A 21,518-nucleotide genomic window follows, 5' to 3' on the forward strand; every position below is an offset into this window, starting at 1 on the left:
CTGGACCATCTGGTAAGTCTGTTTTCAGTTTCTTAAGGAATCTCCATACTGTTTTTCATAATGGCTGCACCAAACTGCATCCCCACCAGCAGTGCAGGAGGGCTCCCTTTTCTCCACACCCTCGCCAGCATTTATCGTTTGTAGACTTCTTAATGATGGACTTTTTCTGACCGGTGTGAGGTGATACCTCATTGTAGTTTTGATTTGCATTTATCTGATAATTAGCGATACTGAGCATTTTTTCATGTGCCTATTGGCCATTTGTATGTCTTCGTTGGAGAAATGCTTGTTTCAGGTCTTCTGCCCACTTTTGGACTGGGCTGTTTGTTTTTTGGTTATTGAGTTGTTTGAGCTATTTGTATATTCTGGAAATTAAGCCCTTGTTAGTCGCATTGTTTGCAAACATTTTCTCCCATTCCGTAGGTTGTCTTTTCATTTTGTTTATAGTTTCCTTTGCTATGCAAAAGCTTTTAAGTTTAATACTATATATAGAAAACCCAAAAGACTCCACACAGAAACTCCTAGAGCTGATAAACAAATTCAGCAAAGTAGCAGGATACAAGATTAACATACAGAAATCTGTTGCGTTTCTTTACACGAACAATGAAATATCCGAAAAGGAAAGTAAAAAAAAAAAAAAAATCCCTTTTAAAATCGCATTAAAAATAAAATACTTCGGTATGCATTCTTCAGCAAGGATTCTTCATGGAACTCCTAGAAGACGATGAGCTTGACCCCAGACACTGGGAGATGGCAGGACTGGTGATCTGGCTGAAGACAACCCACGCGATCCCGACCACAAGATCCCATAAACAAGAGAGCTTATGACAACAGGGAGCCTTCTAACAGAAGGTGTGGGCCACAGACACAGTGACGAAAGGCAGGGTACAGGGAGCTACAGGACAGGGTGCTCAGCCGCCCTGGGAACAGCTGGCTCAGGGGAGACAGGATCATCTCAAGGGGTACCAAACTGGGGAAGGTTTAGATGTGTTCTCTGGAACACCCGCCACCACCCTCCCCCGGGCTAGAGGGTTAGGACAACCGGAAGGATCTAGAAACAGAGCATTTGCCAGGATGGAAGGGGATGCCTTGCTGGCACATGTGCGCTCATCTCTACAGCTGCTGGGGAACTTTCCAGTACATCACAATCTTCAACTGCTTATCAAGGAAGTTCCCCAAATCTACAAGTTCCTTTTCACAATGCATTGGAGGCTTTCAGGAAATTCGAGGATAATACCCTAATATTATGAGCTTGAACAAGGAATTCACAGAATTAATGGTCTGCATTTTCTCAAATCATCACTGGAAATTCATGGCATCACCAATAAGAACACAAACTAGAAAGCTGCAAAGATTCCAGATAAAGATCCATCTGCAGGGACATTTCACTGATTCCAGAGTGCTGCAAAAAGGGAGCTGGGGAGGGTGGCCTGCCATCAGGACAGCCACCAGAACTCGGCCCCTCACGACTAATGAAGTCTTACTATTAAGAGAAGTAACTGCATTTCTATGCAGAACTGGGGCCAGTTCCAGCCTGCCCAGAGCCCACTTGGAGTGGAATCTTTGCCGCCTTTGTCATTTAGTGATTATCTCTTAGTGGAAGTGCCCTTTCCAGGCCTGCTTCAATTACCACCCCTGTGCATATTAAGTTCTTTAACAACATGAACTGATGTGGAGGAAATTAGCCTTTTGTCTACTATTTAGTGCTCTGTTCCTGGTATTTCCAGTGAGTGATGGGGCGGGAGGAAGATGACAGGAAGGATTTCCCTGGATTATACCTAAGGCAATGTTATTCTGGTGCAAGGAAATATGTTTTAATAAAGTAAATTAAAAGTCAGGGGGAAAAAAAATGATTTAACCAACCTCAAAATTCTCCTTGAAAATTCCCAAAACCAACAATCCAAATTTGTATATTCTATTAGAATTCTAAAGATAAATAATTTCTTCTTCCCCAATATACAAGGATTAGGTTTTAGTAATCTTTAGTGACCTCTGACTAATGTTTAGTATCAAAAATGCTAATATGTAACTGATTACAGCTGTAAAATTGAAAACTGATTACTCAACATATTATTTGTAAAGCAATTAGTTAAAATTTATTCAGCAGAGAAAGGTTAATTACACTGATAGCCCTCCTCTTGAGACCCTCCAAGGTCACAGTTAATAAGGCAGCCACCTATGTCCAAAGCAGCGTGAGGGTAATTCAGTGTAATTCAGTTTTAGGTGACTGTGGAGATTTCTCTACAGGTTAGAGACAGGACCCAGCCCTCACTGCAGTGCCCTGACTGAGAGCGTGTGAAATTCCTCGGGGACCCAGTGACCTCAGAGAAGCCACCTAGGGTTTGCCTGGACCGCTCAGCTGACTCTTTTCTCTTGTCAGCCCCCTTGAAGGGACTGGTCCCATAGACATCATATCCGTGGAGGCACAGGGGAGCCTGGGGTTTAGACCAGTCACCGGTGACGCCGTAAGACATGCACAAGAAGCTAATGGTTTTCTGGTCTGTGTGCCGACAACTGTCGCCGCTCCACATCCTGGTCCTCTCTGCTCATGTCAAAATACGGGGGGCGCCTGAGAGCATCTCCAGCTCAGCATTCTGGGCTGGTGGCTCAGAGGGGTCAAGTTGCTTTGCACATTAACTTAAGCACTGTGACCTCAAGATGTCATTCCTCCCCGGGCAGAAGAGTGCCCATCCTCGAGATGAGAACAGCAGACAAGGTGATGACCAAGATCCTGGCCGAGCCTACTCATGTTGCCTGGCTGGGTGTCCCACCCCAGGCACCTGCGGGACTCACTACATCCCATTCTGGAGGGTCGTGTGTTTTCTCTTTTTAATTGCAGTTACAATGCACTTCCTGCCCAAAGGTGAAAAATAATAATAATAATTGTGTGCTCCCCGTGGAGGCCAGGGCCGGCAGGGAACTGGCAGTCTACATGTAATAATTATCCATCTCTTCTCAGTGTATTTTCTGACCTGGATGGCTGGCTAGGAGTGTGGCCTCAGATATGCTTAATACACGTGACGCTCTTGTTAGTGAAATTATCATGGGCAGAGGTTATAAACAGGACCTTGAGTCCTTCTGCTAGGACCTCCCTGTGGTGAAACATTATGGGAGGTTAAAACGTGGTTCCCTGATCCCTTTACATCGGGTGGGCTCTCAAATTTGGGCCCTCGGATGCAGCCTGCATGCCAAACCAATATTTGTATTCAAAAGGAAGTCACAGACGAGAAAGATACTGAGGCTGGGGCTTCAGTCAAGCATTAAAGGAGTGACTATTCTCCTGTGCGGACAGGATAAATAACAAGATATTCTCAGAAAGGTCACTGTCTAACTGTAACTTTGGATACTTCACCGTATAATTTATAGCTAGAATAACCGGCTAATGTTCAGTTTTTTATAGCCATAATCATAACTTCCTTGCCATAGCATACCATGAGAAAAGGACAGGTCTTATAGTTGAGGTATTAATATTACTGAATACCCATCTAATTCTGGACTTTTCAATCTTACAGCAGTTCTGTGAACTCTGATTAGGCACCAACCGTGTGAAACAGTGGTGGGGGAAGGATTCAAAGTTATGATGAATCATTTCTGTGTTCAAATTATTAATATTGGAGTATCAGACAGGACTCATACACATATAATAGGTATATAAAATATGGGCGTTTTTCCTGCACCTGTGTTCATTCTGATGAATAAATTATAACTAGAAAGCAGCAGCAGCAGCATTCTGCGGAGACTGGAAGCCAGGGGGCCTGGGGTCCTCTCAGCCCTTTATTTCAGTTCAGTAAACAGAGGACATGTGCTGAGTCTGTCACTGTATTAAAGGCATCACTAACAAAGCTGAATTCAACACAGCCTGTGCCTTAGTGAGTTCACAGACCCGAGAAAAAGGAGCAATGGTCCAACATGAGCTGGACAGGCTGGTACAGAGACCAGAGCAGTTGGTCCAGGGTTTGGACAGGACGCAGGGGCGGGCAAATGTTACTCTAGAAAACCCATAGAGAGAAGAAACGACAAGTGACCTAGGTTTAAAGGATGCACAGAAGTTTGTCAAGGAGTCTCAGGTTTCCCTAAGGTGATTCTGGTAACTGGAAAACAGGTCAGGGCAGGAGAAAGATGGTGCGAGGACAAATGAGATGAAGTGGAACTGGACTGGACTCAGGCAGGCAGCGGGGAGAGAGGTGGGCGCTGGAGACCGCTGCGGGCGGCTGCACGGGACCCAGTGATGGGAGCCAGCGGGAGGGGCGAGTCAAGCTAGGTCCCTAGTGCCTGGCATGGTGGCCGTCGGCAGCGTTTGGGAAGCCAGGGCAGCAGACTGGGGAAACATAGGTGTGCTTTTGGCCAAGTTGGATGAATGGGGCCCCTCAATATTCACCCAGAGAGGCGTCTGGGGGAGTGTGATGGCTGTTTTGGGTCCTGGTTCTTCCACTGCCTAGAAGTACAGCCGGTGCACATAAACCAAGGCCCAGAAGAGAAGAGTCTTGCCGGATTCAGCTGACTTGCAAGGGAGAGATCCCGGCCTGAACTTGGAGCTGCATTTTGAGCTGCCTCTGAACAACACCGAGTACTCCATGGTGCTGTCGGAAAGCTGGCCAGACATAAACCGTTCTGTTTTGGGGACACTATTTGTCCCGTTCAGATCGCATGGGAGGGGCCCCGCTCACCCCAGCGCGCTGGCTCTCCCGGGCTTGTCCGTGTTTCCGCATGTGCGTGGTGGCTCCATGGAAGCTCAGGTCCTGAAGAGGGGGTGATTTACCCACAGTGGCAGAGCCTGAGTCTGTCCGAGCCACACTTACCGCGGGGGACCCTGCAATCTGATTCAAACAGAATTAGCAATGGAGGCCTCCGCTCTGCAGTCCACTGAGCCCGACTGACACTATTGAGGTCAGAGAAATCAGGGATCTCAGGATTTCTTCCAGCCCAGAAAACACACAGTGCCTGGGAACCAACTCACCAGACCCTTCACTGCTCCACATAGGGGATGGGAGAAAGGGATGTTCTAAATACATTCCCCTTAAATTAACTCGCGGAGCTGGTGACAGTTTGCTAAGGGAACTGTGGCAGGGCCCGAGTATTTATAGGAGCAGCAGACAAGCAGAGCATCCACTGGAGACGCCGGGACGACGCTCCTCTGCAGCACCGCGCGCAGCCGTGGGGAGAAGTGTTACTACAGAGCCCAGCAGAGGCTCCGGGAGTAGAAAATAAAGCTGGTGCCAGCTGACGGAGCAGCCTGAGGTTCGAGACGGATTTTTATTTCTTTGGAAATGTACAGAATAATAATTCTGTAAGAAAAGCTCCTATACCTCAAACTTTCACCTTTAAGAGAAAAGGACTAACCGAAGAAATTAAGTTTGCGCCCCGCTGCTTTAGTCACTGATCACAGGGAGTCACGTGGATTCACAGCAAACGGCTCTCGGTGGCAGGAACGCGGGCAAGGCCTCGGTTCCCGGGAGCTCTCAACGCAAGCATTTTGCTGGATGGTTTTGGGAGAGGGGGTTGCAGGCAGGGAAAGGAGAGATCTGGAGGTAAACGCTAAGCGCTCCCGGGGAATTCAGATCTTGTAAACAGCCCCAGCAGTCCTGGGACCACTCCGCATCAGCCGGCAGCCTGCATTTTAACTCAGGCGTTAAAGGAGAGAACACCTAGCACAGGTGAGGCCGGCCTGACTCCAGCCCCTTCACACTCAGCCTCTGAAACACTACAGTCAGGACATTTTCCAGGCTGCTTCTCCTCCCGAGGTTGAAGCATTCAGCATGACGTGCGTGTCCCCTCAACAGTGCATGACAAACACCAGACCTCGCCTGTGGGGAAACAGGCGACACCACCAGCAGCCTCCTGCCTCGTGCGCAGCTGGACATCAAGACCCTGGAGGTTGCAGGATGCTGTGTAAGCCCCCAGCTGAGTCCTAAGAGATGAGGACAAGGGCTGGAGCCCAGACTTGGAATGTACACACTCCAGTCTGCTTGTTCAACTGGGCAGTAAGTCTCAGAGCTTGCACTGCTCTGGGGAGAAAGGTCCAAACCACAAGGGGCAGGCATGCTGCCCTTGACGGAGCTTAGAAGCAACATCATGCAGAAAACCACATCAGGGCCTCCAGCCCACAGGAAAAGAGCAAAGAGACTGGGAAGATTCTCCCAGGTTCCCCTTCACAGAGCGCAACTGGCCACTGGCAAAGGCACGCTGCTGATCCTGCCCCTCCTGTGCAAGACCTCACTCTGCAGACTCTTCCAGAGAAGGGCAAGTCAGGAGTGGAAGTAGGGGAGGCAAGCTCTGAACAGAGGCTGTTGTGTGTTTCGCAGCGTTAAGTTTCAGAATATTCTTTGACTAAGTTCTGATAGGATGGAGCCGGGTCACAGATTCCACTGGGAGTGGGTGACCTGCCAGCAATGCTGCCTCGGTGAGAAGCCCTGTTTATCGGCATCGAGGAGGGGGCTCACTGGGGGAGGAGAGCCAGGGGCCAACATCACTGATCGAACCAGTGGGCCGGGGCAACTGGGGCGGAAGCTGACATGGATTTGGCCTCTAAGGCTCATGTGTCAATTCTGTAAATATCACATAGGCCACTGCGTGATTCAGGCCCTGTTGCAGGTGCTGGGAAGAGATGGGACGACACCCAGCCTGCCAAGGCACCTGCATTTGGAGGATGGGAGCAAAGTGATACAGAAACAAATACATTATTCGTACTGAGCTCCGAGAAGGAGGGAGTGGTGACAGGGGATGTTTCAGAAGGTGCTGGAGAGTCAGTGGGTCACTTGTGCCTGGGGACAGAGGGACAAGAAGTGGCCAGCCATGCCACGAGCCAGGACAGGTGCTCTAGGCAAGGAACAAAGTCCCAGCCATGAAGACAGTAGCCTCGTCTTCAGCAATGGTGGCAGCGCCCACACACACCATCCACAAGGCAGCACCCAGGGGCCCGCCCCACACCCACTGTCCTGTGGATCAGTGTTGAAGCAAAGCGAGGACCGTCACTCCTCCACCAGGCAGCCCCCCTGAAGCCCCCCAGGACCTATCTGTACAGCTCACTACGTTAAACAGGGATGAGTTCTGGGCACAGAGTCCAAGTGCCCTAGAATGTCCACCTGGCTTCTGACCAAGTTGTCTGAGCAAACCAGGGCAGCAGGTGATGCTTTAGTCTGGCCATTTGGCTGCTAAGACTGAAGGGCCCTTCCCTCTGTGTCAGCTAGAGTCTGCCAGACTATTAACCTTCGGACGCTGCCCTCTCCAGCCAGCTGTCTGCTTCAGAGTCGCCCAGGTGGCTTGGTGTGTTCCTCCTAAAACAAGAAAAATCCGCCAGTGGAAAATGGAGAGCAGCGTTCGGAGCAGTGCATATTGTTCCTGTGGGTAGTGGGGTGCAGTGCTCCAGTTTGCCTGGCTGGTGGCCAGGTGCCACCTCACAAGCAGATGCACTGCAGCTGGGGGGTCACAGGAGGGACGGGAGGTGCCCGGCTGAAGGTCACCTCACTGCAGGCACGTCCCTGCAGGCACTCACAGCCACACACGCTCCCTCCACCAGGAATCTGCTCCTGGGTGCAGCTTCTCAGTCATGGGGGAAGTGCAGATAGGAATCACCTGACAGATGAAGTCGAGTCATTTTGTTAACAGGAAGTCAGATTAGATTACTCTGTGATTACATGGTTCCGCAGTGTGATAAATTGGTTAATGACAGGATTCCCAATGCAGGGGCTTAATAGGAATTCAATAATTACAGGTACCCAGAACTGTACTGTTAGCCTAGGAAATGCTAGCACCACCCTCTGATCTAATAACACAAAACCTATCTGGGACTATTGAAATGGTTATGAGCCAGAGAGCTTGCTTTCAATGTGAACCAAGCACCTGGATGATATTACTCTTTTGTACCCAGAATACCGTATTGGCTACTATAACATCTCAAGACTCAATGGCAAGGTTCTTGTTTTCCTTGCTAAATGTCCAAGTTGAAGAATTCGTTAATAGATATTTTTTCATCAATGTTAGCTCTTGTTCCCATTATAAAATTAGTGCTCAACAGATAATAAGGACAAAATCATAGCTGAATTGCATCCTACAGTTTAGGGAACTTTTTCACTGACTTTTTTTTTTCTGGTGGGGGGAACTGGGGAGATCCTTATCATAACTCAGTGAGATAGGGCAGTAATTACTGTATCCCTTGAAGTGAACCGAACTGAGCCCTAAAAAGGATAAAGGACTTATCTGAGCCCCTCCCACCCCCCGGCAGCAAGTGGGAAAGCCAGGATGGAAATCCCAGTTCTTCCTACTGAACCAGTAACTGAGGCTCGTGTTTCACAAATGCAACGCTTCTCGACATCTGCACTTTTCACAACTGCCCTTAAGAGGAACTACGCCCCCACCACCCCATATTCTGGAATAGCAAGCCACGAGTTCACGAGGTTCATTCTCCTTCCTATAAAATGCAGCATAATTCAAAGAGGCCCTTTGAAATGAGGGGGAAAAATAATTCCTGTTTTGGGAGTGTAGGGAGGGTGGGGTGGGGTAACTAGCCATAAACTTCTCTGACCGTATTTTAAATTTTTTCAGTAATATTGTAGTCTTTGATGATAAGAAAAATGGAACAGTGGATTTAAAACATAAAATGGTCCATTAGATGGGTCTTGAACTTGTTTTTCAAACTCCAGATAATACAGCTTTGCTGTTTTGTCTTTCCAAAATGTCAAAATTTGGCTAGGATTAATGGTTCTCTAAATCAGGAGGGTATCATGTTTATAAATGGTTTACGGTTCCACTGGATGTAAAATGTTATGAGCGCATATATTATCCTCATTGCTGAGCCTTTACTGAAATCTACTGACATTCAGTCTGGCATCCAGAGCAGACGTGGGAGGAGCAAAGGGTGGGAAGACCCGGAGGCCTGGGCTGAGGCAGCACCCGGGTTCAAACCAGAGGGACATAGGCGAGGGAAGCAGAAGAGGGGCGAGGCCCCTTGCTCCTGGGCTCGGCACAGAAGAGTCATGGGGTCCTCTCCGAAACTTAGGGGGTCCACAGCGGTCCTTTCCAAAGCCGTGGAAAGACAGGAGGACTCCAGGCAAGCTGCAGCGTTCTTGGGAGACATTCACCAGAAACAAGACACACTTAAAGAATCATCTTGAATCCTGTCATTTTAACACAGACACTAACACTGCTAGCAAGTGTCCTTCCACGTGGCTACGCGATTGCACCTTCTGGCTTCAGCAGTGCGATGACAATTATGGGTTATTTTCATGGAACACTATTTTTTGCCTGAAAAACTGCCTTTGAGAAGGACTGGGTGACATTCAAATGGTGTTGACTAGATAAAACGCACTCTTTCCCCCAGCGTTGGATATGTGGGCTCCTACCAGGTTTTCAGACAGAGATTTTGCAAGGAGACCATAAGACAAGGTCATTTCACTTTACAGCTGTTCCAGGTGAGAGAAATGGATGTCTCTGACCTTGTGAAAAGGTTCACACTTGGGGTGTGACCCCTGAAAACTCACATTTTCTGTTATCTGTATATTCCATGAAGCGCATGTGTGCAGTCTATAGACAAGCAAAAGGGTTATCCACATGCCACATTTCTCATTTCAACAAACATGTTATATCCTTTCACACAGGCTGTGTACATGAACAAAACTTCAAACGTTTGCAATGAAAACAAGTAAGTTATTTTTCAAAGAAAATGAACCTATTTGTGACCTACAGCAAAAACATATGATAGCCAGTTGCTTAATGTTGAGTTGTAAAATTACATTATAAACATAATATGAATGATTAGTACCCTGATTGGGTGTCATCAAATTCTGCTACCATCAAGAGAGATCTTTTTTCTTCTTTTAAGGGAGATCTTTATATATGAAAGACCAAGCACTAAATTCTTCTCTCTTTCCTTTCTAGTGTGGAGCTAGATTTTAAGCAACAAGAAGACAAACTCCAGCCAGTTCTAAGGAAACTCCATCCTTTCGAGGAAACTCAGGTTGCAACCCCGCCTTACTCTCAGGAGACGTCCGCCTCCACTCCCAAGCAAAAATCCAAAACTGAATCTAAAAAGCACGGACGATGGAAACTCTGGTTCCTTTAAAACTCGTGGTGTGTGGAGTCTCAAGGCCGTCTTTAAAACCCACTGGAGTTAAATGTAAATCCTTTTCCAAAACGAACAGGATGGAGCAAACTGTGGCTGACTGGGCACCGCCCCGTTTTCACCCTGCTTTTACCAAAAAGGCCTTTGTAACAGATAAGTAACAGGAGCAAGGCAGTGAATGTCACTCCTTGCCAGCTGCTCTTTTGCGGATGTAAAAATCTGAAATGAAATCTACACAGTCAAAGATGCTGAGTAAAAATTCTATGCCCCCATCCCCGATCGGAAAATATTACGTTATCAACCTGCAAACTGGCAGGTGGTCACTCTGTACACAGCTAAAACATAATTATTTTCAAGCCTTTACTTTTTTTAAAAATACTGAGAAGAAACAGTAGCCCTTACGTTTGCAAAGGACTTCATTTTTATGTTTACTTTTGCAAATAAGCGGGGGGCGGGGGGGTGGGCGGCAAGTGCGATTTTCAGCACATCAAATTCCAGAGAAAGCACAATTTTTTTCAAGTGGTCAGAGACCATGAATAATCTCTAAAAATGTGACTCTATGTATATTTGCCTTCATGTGCTGTAGCGCTAAGCCAAGTGACCACATCTCAGTGTCACATTGACACCTCAAATTTAGCATTCGCTTCATCTCCAGACCTGCGACATGCTTACTGCTCATTCTCCAAATGGCCAGCAGCCAGGAGTCCCCGAAAGTCAGGACATGCCTTTAATCACTGCAAGTTGACAGGGTCAGAGCTATTGGACACTAAGCTTTCATAGATCTCATTTTTAATCTTTTGGTACCCAAAGGCCAAGTGATAAATTCTGGCAAGAATTTGAAAACACCCATAGAGATACACAATGGATAACACAGTCACCAATAAATCACAGACGTCCTCTGCCATGGGAAAGTGTTTCTGTGGATCAATCCCTGAGACACTGTTCATCACAAAAGCTCAGCCAGACGTTTTATACAATTCGTTATGCTTTGAAACAACTGTGGAAGACCTGACCATCTCAGAGAGAAACAGCGTGCTTAGTTTAGCGGCTGCCAAAAAACCAACTTCATGTCGCCTACATTTAACCTATTAGTAAGTCGTACTAAATGACATACCTAGGGGAAAGCTGTGAATCAAATGTTTTTAGGTCTTTTTTAAATAAATTGTGACACTTAAGGATTCTCTTTTGATTACACATTGCAATAGGAATCTTAGTTCCTTTATTTTTTCACACATTCCTTTGCACCTACGCAGGTATCTTTTTATAGAAGTCAAAAGCCCCTCGTCTGTTAATGACTTTGTCTGTCAAGTCTTGGCTTTTCACAATAGGAAGTAGAAATCTTCTTTTGCCTTTTTTGGCACAACTTCAATTTGGAGTCGTTTGTGAGCGTACAAGACAACCGAGTCTTCTCGTCTCTGTGCAGCAGTTTCCTAGCTAATCTCGTGTTCACACGCACCCCTCATCGATTAGATGCCAATAACAAAGCGGTCAGCCTTGGTAAAAGGATCTCCACCTGCGTTTCTCAGACTGGAGCTATTTCTTGCCATGCATTTTCCTCCTGACTCAATAGCAAATCTATTTTCATTCTAAGTGTTTTGATTCTGCAAGGACCTTAGTGATCAGCAATCAGACCTGGACTTGAAAAAATGTGAACGGAGGATCTCGTGTAAGCGGTCGTTGGGGGTTACTCAAACTGTAATTGCAGAGGTAGGCTTTTACTTAAAAGAAAACCATGCATCTTTGTGGAAGATATGAGGACACAAATCCTGGAATGTCAGTTAACAGAATTGAGAAATATTTTTGTGCGAGAAGAAGGCTGAGTCAGTTGATCCTGACCATGAAGGAAGTGCCATTGTTTCGTGTAGCGATAACATTAAAAAAAAAAAAGTGTTTCATGTATTTTATACTGTTTTTAACTAAAGTTATAAAAATGTTTGCAACAAGTTATCTCTCCTTGTGTTTTAAGAATCCTCACTATCTCAGTGAATTAAAATAAGGGTGTTAGCAGCTTTCTAATTAGTTCTATGATTCTGTCTAAACAAGACGACATCCTAGTCAACAAAGAAGCGTCAGTGTTTGAAAGCATCTAGACCCGAAAATAAACAATAAGAATTAACATTTTGGGATTCAAAAAGGAAACTGAAGATAAACTCATTCCTATTAAAAAACTAAACTATCTTCACAATAGAAAAAAATATTTTCAAAACCATTTCATAGTTTAATTGCAGTGTGTCACTAACAGATGATGACTCTTCTCTTAGAAAGATTTAAGAAAAACCTTTGATACAAAACCAAGGTAAAAAGTCCAGTGTTCCCTTATATGTAGATGTACACATGGCATTACGTATAGAGATTAAATTATTATACTTGTCACTAAGTTCTTTATTAATTTTTAAATAAAAAAAAATCAAAGGTAATGTTCTGTGTGGCTATTAAACTTCTTTCCTGGTCTCAATAATTTGGGAAAATAGAAGTAATCTAAGAAAAGAATAATAAAGGAGAGCTGTTCAGGCTGAGGAAAACCCCCTCGGGTCTTCAGGAGAGGAGACAAGTGTGGGGTGTGGGAACTGCCCACTGGCCTGGCCTGGCAGGGGAGGGGGCAGGGCTGGGATCCAGCTCAGACTCAATTTACCAGACCGCACACCCTGGCATGGGCGTCAGTTGCCAGGGGGACAGGATGACTTTTAAGGGCAAAGGGCACTGTACCGTCTCCCAGCGGCATCTGGCTAACAGTCTAATTTTTAAGGACCCTCAAGAGGACACTGAACTCATCAGTGCTTCCAGGGCAAAGCCGGCAATGCCCCGCTGGAACCAGATTCTCTCCAGGTCATCCATCAAGCAGATCCCCAGCCCCAGGGGATCAGCCACCTCCTTTCTTCTTCCCTCCCCTGGGTGGGAGACAGGTGCCCCACGTGGGCTGAGCACCCTGCCCTTCCCACGGGGACCAGCCCCAAACCAACGTCCACTCCCAAGGGAGAAGGCCCCCTAGAAGCCTAGGACAGGAGAGGTCACCACCCCCTTTCTGGGTCTCTGCACTGGCAATCTACTCTCAAGGACAGGGGGACCCCTGTGGGCTGAGAGAGAGACTCCCGCTGCCCTCACAAGTTCCTCTGGGGCAGAAGGGGCGTGGAGTACAAGCTGAGTGCAGAATGGGGAGGGAGACCCACTGCCCGGACCACGTTGGGGGTTGCTCCCAGGCAAATTCTGCCACCATCGGTGAGCCACACACTGGTGCTGCCTCAGACGTCCTCGCTTTTCAACAACTAGATACAGGGAAGGACATTTGGCCACATGGATGCCACCAGTCACTCTGCAAGTGTGCCGCTAGCCTCCAAGGAGAGGTCCCACGCCTCTGCATCTGCTCCTTCGATCTCAGACCCTCCCCCAACACCAGCAGAGTAAAGTCAAGGAGTGAATCAAAGTTTGGGAAAACCTTGCTCTCTTGGAAAAGACACATGAAGTTGGCAGAAGTTTCCCATGTCCTACAAGGCCGCTGAGGTGTCCACTGCCATGGAGGCCCAAGGAGTGGCAGGAATGACGCCATCGTTCGTGGACCAGCAGCCGGCTGACTCCGGTCTCAGACAGTTACAAGGAGCATGCCTTGCAAAGCCGTTCTCCTTGGGGAGCCATCGTAAGCAAGGCCGATCTGAGATACACAAACCTCGATTCCAAGCCAGAAGACACACCATCAAATTCAAGGGCTTGCTTTCTGCCTCTCATTGAAACAAGCAAGAACAGAAAATAAGAAATTGGCCAAAACCCCCGCCATCCCACGCGTGTGTCTGATGAACACGCCCGCGTTTACGGAGTCCACCACTACCGGAGTGATTCTTCCGGGGCATTTCCATCGGGAGTAAAATTTGACTTGATCACCAAGTGAGGCAGTTTCCCTGGCGCAGTGTCACCTAAAGACCACAGCAGCTGCTCTCCACACTGACCTATCTCCTCTTATCTGCAAAAAACTCGACCACTGGCACACTGGCGTGGGGTAAGTATATGCAACCGATTTACTTACTGGAAGAGAAGAGCTATGTGATTCAGAAGTGACATTCCACTTTGTGAGTTAGCAATAACTAATCCTAGGACAACGCACAGCATACATTCGGGCAGATGAGGGCATGTGAAGGCAGCACGCTGCCTCCTCAGTAGCTCAGTAATTAACTTAAGATTCGGCCAGGGATGAACATGGAAGAACCGTACAGCGCATTTCACCCACGCAATGACAGGGCTTTTATTTTCTCTGCAGTAAATCCACGGTCAGTGACCAGCCTTGAAAAAAATGCTAGGGCCACAGAAATATGAGAAAGGCAGGAAAAACTGCTGTACTGATCTCAAATGAAAATGAATTGATGAAGTCATCATGATTCACAGGTGCACACACATTAGGATGGTTTTCTGTGAGTCGCATGTTTTCTAAGTAGATTTTTTCACCCAGTATACAGTTAGAGACACTTTTTATAATACTCATATAGAAACGCCAAACACTGTCCATTTGAAACTTTTAAAATGTATTGCTTTTTTTGCAAATGAAGATTAAGAAAAGCATTTCTTTAAAAGCGCACTCCTACATAAACTGCATTGGAATACACATTGCAAAATGAATGTTTGTGCATGGGGGCGTAACATCTTTGCAAAAATATTTGGCTGTAAGTCTTGGTAAAAGGGCTCAATTCACCGGGAGACCAATTCTATTACACTAGTTTCCAGATAGGAAGCATGTCAAGTGCTTATAAATCACACAGGTTCAGAGCAAGCAGCGGGTTTTCACTAACAGCACCTTCCCCACCAATGATGCTGCTGTCACGGTGAAACACAGCCCACCCATCAGTGTCCCCTGCAGTTGGTGTCTGGAGCGGAAACAAAAGAGCATCCATCACTTGAGTCTGCGAACAGGAGGTCTGGTGTGCGTGAGCGCAAACGGAGAAGAAGAGCAGAACTTCTCCCTTGCCTAAGCCGACTGCTGTGAAGTTTTCCAAGGGAATCCTCCTTTTGAAGAGGCCCACATTTTCATGTTAGTGAATTAGCAATTTTCAGTCTTCTGGTGTGTATCCAGGCCATAGAAAAATCTTTAAAAGTCCTTCTCACTCAATTACATTTTTAAAGGACCCATTAACAGAATATAAATCTGATCATTTGAAAGAAGCAGTAGCGGCTGGTGCCACCAGCGGAGGAACAGGCGTGCGCGCTTCTCACTCCGTCTGCTCTCAGCCCAGCCTCGTGCGCACGTGCTCACTCCAGCAAAGGCACAGGCATGTGTGTGTTGGGGACGGGGGGCCCAGGTCACCGATCAGATGGGTGGGCAGGCCACCTGTCCACAAGACGAGAACACCTGAGCCACCATGGCCCCCTGCTCAGGACCCTACCCAATGACCAAGAAGGCGACCCGATGCTGAGGGCCTAGAACCCTTGTCAAGAGGAAGAGAGAAAGTAAATCTGAAATCTGATAATAGAAAACTCAGCACTTCACGCAACTGTTCTACAGTATCAGACCATCCTGGGATATAAAACGTCACCTTAATCCTGTGGTGAGGTGACTCCAAGGCTTTGGTGTTAGGGCGTTTTAGGCACCCACACCATCTACAATTCTAAACTCGCCAAATGGAGTTTTGTTTAAAAAAAAAAAGTACAAGTACATTGGGACCACGGTGTATTTTCATCCTGTGCGTGAGATGCATTCCAACAGCCCATTTCGAATATAATGTTGAAAGGTATGAAATGAACTAAAACAAATGATCTGCAGCCAGCTGCGTGGTGTGGATGAGATACCCCAGACACAGATAAAGAGAAGGCGTACACTGTACATCACGGCTTATCCAGTGACGTGCGACGTTCTCCGGTTCTCGGTCCCATTCATAAATCGACGGGGGATCTGCCCAGACACAGCAGCATCCCCAACTGATAACTTACTCGGACGGACACACAGGTCACATTTCTATCTACTATGCTCGTTGACCATATCATGGAATAAATCGTTAAGTGAAGCAACGCTATTCAAAACTTTTTTTTTAATCCTTTTAATTTTTTAAACGCATTCTCAGTGACTACGGGGAATCTGTGAGCTGATGCATAGCTACGCCACTTCCATTCCATTGATGCAAAAAGAGCAGCAGGAACATAGGCCTGGAGCCCCTGTGTTACGATGGATGGCATGTTACAGCTTGCCCGGAGCAGGCCCAGAAACCACCTTCTGCTCTTTTTCCACTCGGGAGGGTCCACGGATGAAGCTTCTCGTCCACCCTGGCAGGGATATTTATTCCCCAGATCTTCCTTTCATCTAAATTCACGGAGCAACAACAGTGACATTAAGAAGTGCACGCATAAATCTGCATGCAAGTGAGGTCGGGCTCGCCGCGCGGTGCAGCGTCCCCGGCTCGGCGCTCCGTGGCCGTCACAAAGGGGACACGCTTCCTTGAAGACAGAAACATGCTTCCCAATGACTCGCATTTTAAGTGGGAGCTGTCCTCCCTGGACACATCCTGACGCCGTCATCACTCAGTAAACAGTGACACTTTATTCAGATGTTCCCCTTCGCAGGTTCCTTCCCTGACGGCCTGGCTGGTTCCATGAAGGAATCGCTGGGCACTGGAGGGGCCAGGACTGGGAGGAGTCAGCATAGGACCTAAATCCTGCTCCTGCTTCTGGAGACTTCCGCTGGGGAAGGACAGGGCAGTGGGGAGCAGGCCTGGGTGCGGGCAGTTCGCCCTACTCCCCCCGCTCCCTGACAGGGCCCTGGACCCCCGCCACCTTCTCAGTAGGAACAGGGCCACAGCTAGGTAAGACTGATCCTGCGTTCTCCTTCATACCCCCTTGTCTGAAGGTGCAAAGGCCTTCCCAGGGCCTCTAAGGGTTCCTAGAACACGTGGGTTCCTCCAAGCCCGTAAGGGCAGAGATCTGGCCCTTCCATTCAGGAAATCCTAGCATTTCATCCATGGAAACAACTGAGGGTAGAAAACAGAAAGGCTTATTCCTCCCCTGGACGGCTGCCTCCCTAGCCTGGATGCAGATCCAGGAGGGATTCAGAGCCCTCCTCAGTACCTCCTGGAACACCGCTGAGATCAGCATCATGAGGTTCAGTCTTACAGAGGAGACCGGGAACAGGCAGCTCTGGCCCCAGCCAGGGCTCCACACAAGCACTGATGGACTGGCTGTGGACTAGGACCACCGCCCAGCTCTCTGCCGGGCATTTCTGCAGGGGCCTAGGCATGACGGACGTGAAGATTAAGGAGAGTCCCCCATAGTGATGCGGGGCCCGGCACACACAGCGTGCTCGCTGAAGAACGGCTGTTATTACTGTCGCCGCGATCATCTCTATGCCGGAGAGATGAGAAACTTCCCAAAGGCATCCTAGACCACGTGGTCTGAGAGAAGTCGCCATTCTAGATCCTCTGATTGAGCTGTGAGCGCGTCCTACACTCTCTCCACATCCCAAGGTCCCATCCATTCTGGGCTTCCTCCCGCCCTCCTCTGCCCAGTTTCACTGTCGGCCAGTGCACCGTGCCCCGAGCGAACACAGCGCTAGGGTCAAGCCCCTAACCAGAGACAGGACCACCTCATCAGTTCACTTGCCTCCCCATCAGCCACCTCCCCCCATCTGCCCATCATGAGCGCCCACCAGCCACTCACTGTAACTCCACGAGAGCCAGAATGTCACCCCACCCTCTCTGGTCCAGCCATTCCAATACAGGTCTGAGCGGAATGACACCAATCTTGGTTCAGCTCTAAGTACGTATCACTCGTTCTACTCGGGGGCCTCCCACAGCTCCAAGGTGAGGGTTCCAGGGCCAACCCCAAGACGACAGGACCACCGACCCCGGGGCGCTCCCAGAGCCACCCCACGTCTTGCTCCATTGGACTCAGCCTCCACCCTCCTATGCAGAAGTGTTTCAAGACTGGAGAAAAAAATAGTTCAGACAAAGAACATAAAGAAGCAAATTTACTTTTACAGAATAATGGAAAAGTACACTGCAAACAGAGCCAATTTAGACGGAAACATTTTATTGCCTAATTTATCCATGTTACAGCCCAAACCTAAATGCGACGTACCTTCAGAAGGAAACTCTGCATGTAAGGTGCTGAAACTCTGACACATAAACTAGACACTTTCACTGGGTGGAAACATACGAAGGCAGCAATCTTCCACCTGCTGGGATGCACCCCAAACCACACACCGCATCCCTTCTGTGGTGCCAACCACAGAAACCAACACAAGCCCAGCGGTCCGTTCCTGCTTCACGGTCTGAAGTAGACAGATATGCCACCTAACTTCACCCTCCCCCAGGCTAGGCAGAAAGAACCAAAGTCACCCAAGGAAGACCGATGTACCTAGTGTGATTGCCGGTGAAAACTCGACCTGGATCTTTGTGCTTCGATTAGGAAAGTTATTCTTTTGAAATGCGCTCAACCAAACTTAGTTAAATGGTAACAGGTACCAAAGATAAAATAAATTCAGCGGGACCCACACGGGCATCTTCTGCCCACGAAACCAAATTTAAGAGTAAGGATGGTGAGGAGGAGAGTGGCAAACTCTGGACAAAAAGGACCATTAAATAAAACTTGAAAGACAGTCTAAATGGCTGTTAAAACTTTCTTGAGAAAAAGAGTAACAGACACCATTCCCTGTCTTGACAATCTGTTTAAGAGGAGCACCTACAATACATTAGAGTAGACAATGAAATAGCTAAGCCAAGTGCCTCAATTACTTTTTAAGGCCCTTCATAAAATTTTATTAATGGCATCTTAAAGGTAAACACGTAGCAAGAAGTTGCCAGAAGAATAAGGACTTAGAAGAAAATACAAAGAAAATACACATCCTGTGCTAGAAGTCAGCAGTGAGAAATGTCCCCCCAAATGTGGTTTTGCTCACTCTTCAACTTTGACACTTGCTTCTAGAAACATGGGCAATGAGCACATTGAAGATATTAGACTATAAAGGAAGGCACCCCAACTGCCCGCTCTACGGCAGTGAAATAAGATTAGTTTCAAAAGGCAGTTGGAAGAAGACCAACAATATATGGATTTTCAGGCTTGAGAGTAAACGACTTTTCTGGGAAAGGTGCTCCCAGGAAAGCCCCCAGGCGTGTACCGCCAAGCACTTACGATGAGTTCCGAATCCCGCCCCATGGAGATGACTGTTCGGTTCACTGTCCGGAGAAGCTTTTCCATGATGATCTGGACGTGCCTCTGAGTCGGCCCCTGCAGGAGGACACACCAGTATAAACCAGCACCTCAGACAATCATTAACATGCGAGCCCTGTGGCTGCTATCGAATCCATTTACCCTGTAAAGAGTAAATCAATTACAACCCTTAACGAGATGAAAAATGGTCCTTGTCAGAGGCAAAAGCCTTCACAAAGAAAACTCAAGGCATTTTATTAATTATAGCCCATTAATGATAATCTGTTATATAATCATAGTAATTTAATTTAAGAAAACCTTAAAAATAAAAGCAAATCTGTTCAAACAATATGATGTTTATGATCCCTGATTAGCTCACCAATTAGTTTTCTAAAGACACTTGGCCATTTGTGCACAGAAGGCCAGCAGATAACAACCGGAGATTGCTCTGCATGTCAAATCTGAATAACGTGAGAACACTCACACAGAATTGAACGTTTAAATATCATTTTAGCACACGACCTGAAATCCACAGTTCCGTAGGATCTTCTACCGATAAAAAGATGCTCCTCTATTGTGCGTGCGATGGGACTGTTGATTCTTCGTCATGAACTTTAAATGTATTTAAATAGACTTTCAAGGTGCTTCCGGACAGGCCGGGCAGGCACCACCTTCCCCATGAGGTTTGCCTACAACCTCTTCAGTCTCGACTTTTATCCAATAAGAAAAGGAAAAGGCCTTGAATGGGACCACTGGAGGCTGGTCTTTGGGAGGCTTCCAAAACCTTCCAAAGGCACTGCCCCAGAAGAGTGGCTGTAGCCACCACTGCAGTGAACTCACTGACCTTATCTCTTTCTTCAAGGACACTGCCCAGGCTCCGAGAGCATGAGCAGGTGCAGCAAGGAAGTGGGCAGGACAGGTGGGGGCGGGGGAGGGGGAGACAGGGAAGGTACCTGGAAGTCCTGCCGGGGAGCTGGAGCAAGCCCTGTGGACCTGAGAACCCCGACCCATCTGGCCGCAGCTGGAGGCACAGCAGGGCAAAGCCCTGCACACCTTTCCAGACACGCCTGGGAAACCAGTGACTTCACATGTGCCCAAATGTATATGGTGAGGATATGCCGGGGAGGGGGGGGCAATATGGTCTGACATTTCCGTATGTGCTTGCACCAGCTTTTAAGACAAAAAGTCAGTGAAATAAGCATACAATTGAGAAATGCAAAAGGAAACACCACTAAAAAAAAAAAAAAAAAAAAAGGACAGCTAAGAAAGTACAGAAAGAAACTGCCTGTGGGGAGAGGAACCCGGAAAAGGGGGCAGAGAACTGCTCTCCTCAAAGCTCTCGGAAGCATCAGTGACTTTAAAACAAACAAACAAAAAAATGTGTATGTATTACTTTCATAAAATAAGAATTGAAAGAAAGACTGTGGGCAATTAGCATCCCTTTGTTTATTTCCAGTTTTTAAGATCAAAGCCTTCATCTGACCTCAGATATCAAATCTAAGTCTTGGGAGGAGTGTGCCTGAGAAGTCACAGGAAACAAACTCAAAACAGCATGGAATTATCATGCTTTATACATAAATAAATAATAATTTGAGGATGCGACTCTTTCTGCAAGAGAAAGGGTAACCTTTAAAATTAAGGCCATTCTTTTTTAAATGAATTGAGTGTGCCTTGGTCCTGTGAGGCTGGGTTTCTGGGGTTTGCAGGCGGATGCTTCCTGCAGGGCCCGTGAAGGCAGCCCCGCCGTTACTCACCACGTCCTTCCGGTACAGAACCTCCAAGATGTTACTGAGCAGTTGGCAGCAGGCCTCCAGATCTTCCTGTCTTTCCAGATGGTACTTGAGCTGATCCGTCATCATGGGAAGCAGGATCTCTCTGCAGTCTGCAGGGGACACCGGGTTGCCAGTCAGCGGGGGACCGCCCCCCCCCCAAGATGCCACTCTGCGTGCTAGAAGCTTGTTTCCCTAGCTTGTGACACTGTTTTCAAGCACGTCACATTTACATTCTCTCCAATGTGAAACTGACATCTGGAGGGGGTCAGATTACTTGACTGGCAGGAACCCCCGTTTTGCTATAAGATAATCCACACACATACACACTCACATGTGCGCACATATGTGTCTGTGTCACCGTGTAAATATACAAGGGTAATTAACAAACACATATATAAATACACATGCACATACATCCCAGTGTGCACGCAGATACAAACACAAGCACACATGCTGGGGTCTTAGCTAATTTTCTGTGCTGAACTGTAAACTTACTGATTTGTAAGTATAGAAGGAATACTTGTTGCAACAAAAATTATTTGAACTGCAGCTATTCTCACTGTTTCTTAGGAGGA

At 47.3% G+C, this 21,518-nt stretch overlaps 2 protein-coding genes across 4 annotated transcripts in view; one reads left to right on the forward strand and one right to left on the reverse strand.

The window, feature by feature from the left end:
- The window catches only part of INSYN2A (inhibitory synaptic factor 2A), a 58,029-nt gene extending 47,529 nt beyond the window's left edge, over positions 1-10,500 (forward strand). For 2 of the 3 annotated variants that reach the window (XM_032490669.1, XM_032490667.1), the window contains one exon: positions 9,874-10,500. In XM_032490669.1, coding sequence (XP_032346560.1) covers positions 9,874-10,057 — 184 coding nt within the window. In that variant the 3' untranslated portion in view covers positions 10,058-10,500. The remainder of the gene's footprint in view (positions 1-9,873) is intronic. The other variant, XM_032490668.1, reaches the window with a different exon arrangement.
- The window catches only part of DOCK1 (dedicator of cytokinesis 1), a 484,302-nt gene that overhangs the window by 276,808 nt on the left and 185,976 nt on the right, over positions 1-21,518 (reverse strand). The window contains 2 exon segments of the mRNA XM_032490663.1: positions 19,154-19,249; positions 20,926-21,053. Coding sequence (XP_032346554.1) covers positions 19,154-19,249; positions 20,926-21,053 — 224 coding nt within the window.

The sequence above is a fragment of the Camelus ferus genome, chromosome 11, assembly GCF_009834535.1.
Source record: "Camelus ferus isolate YT-003-E chromosome 11, BCGSAC_Cfer_1.0, whole genome shotgun sequence".
In the NCBI taxonomy this organism is placed as follows: Eukaryota; Metazoa; Chordata; class Mammalia; order Artiodactyla; family Camelidae; genus Camelus; species Camelus ferus.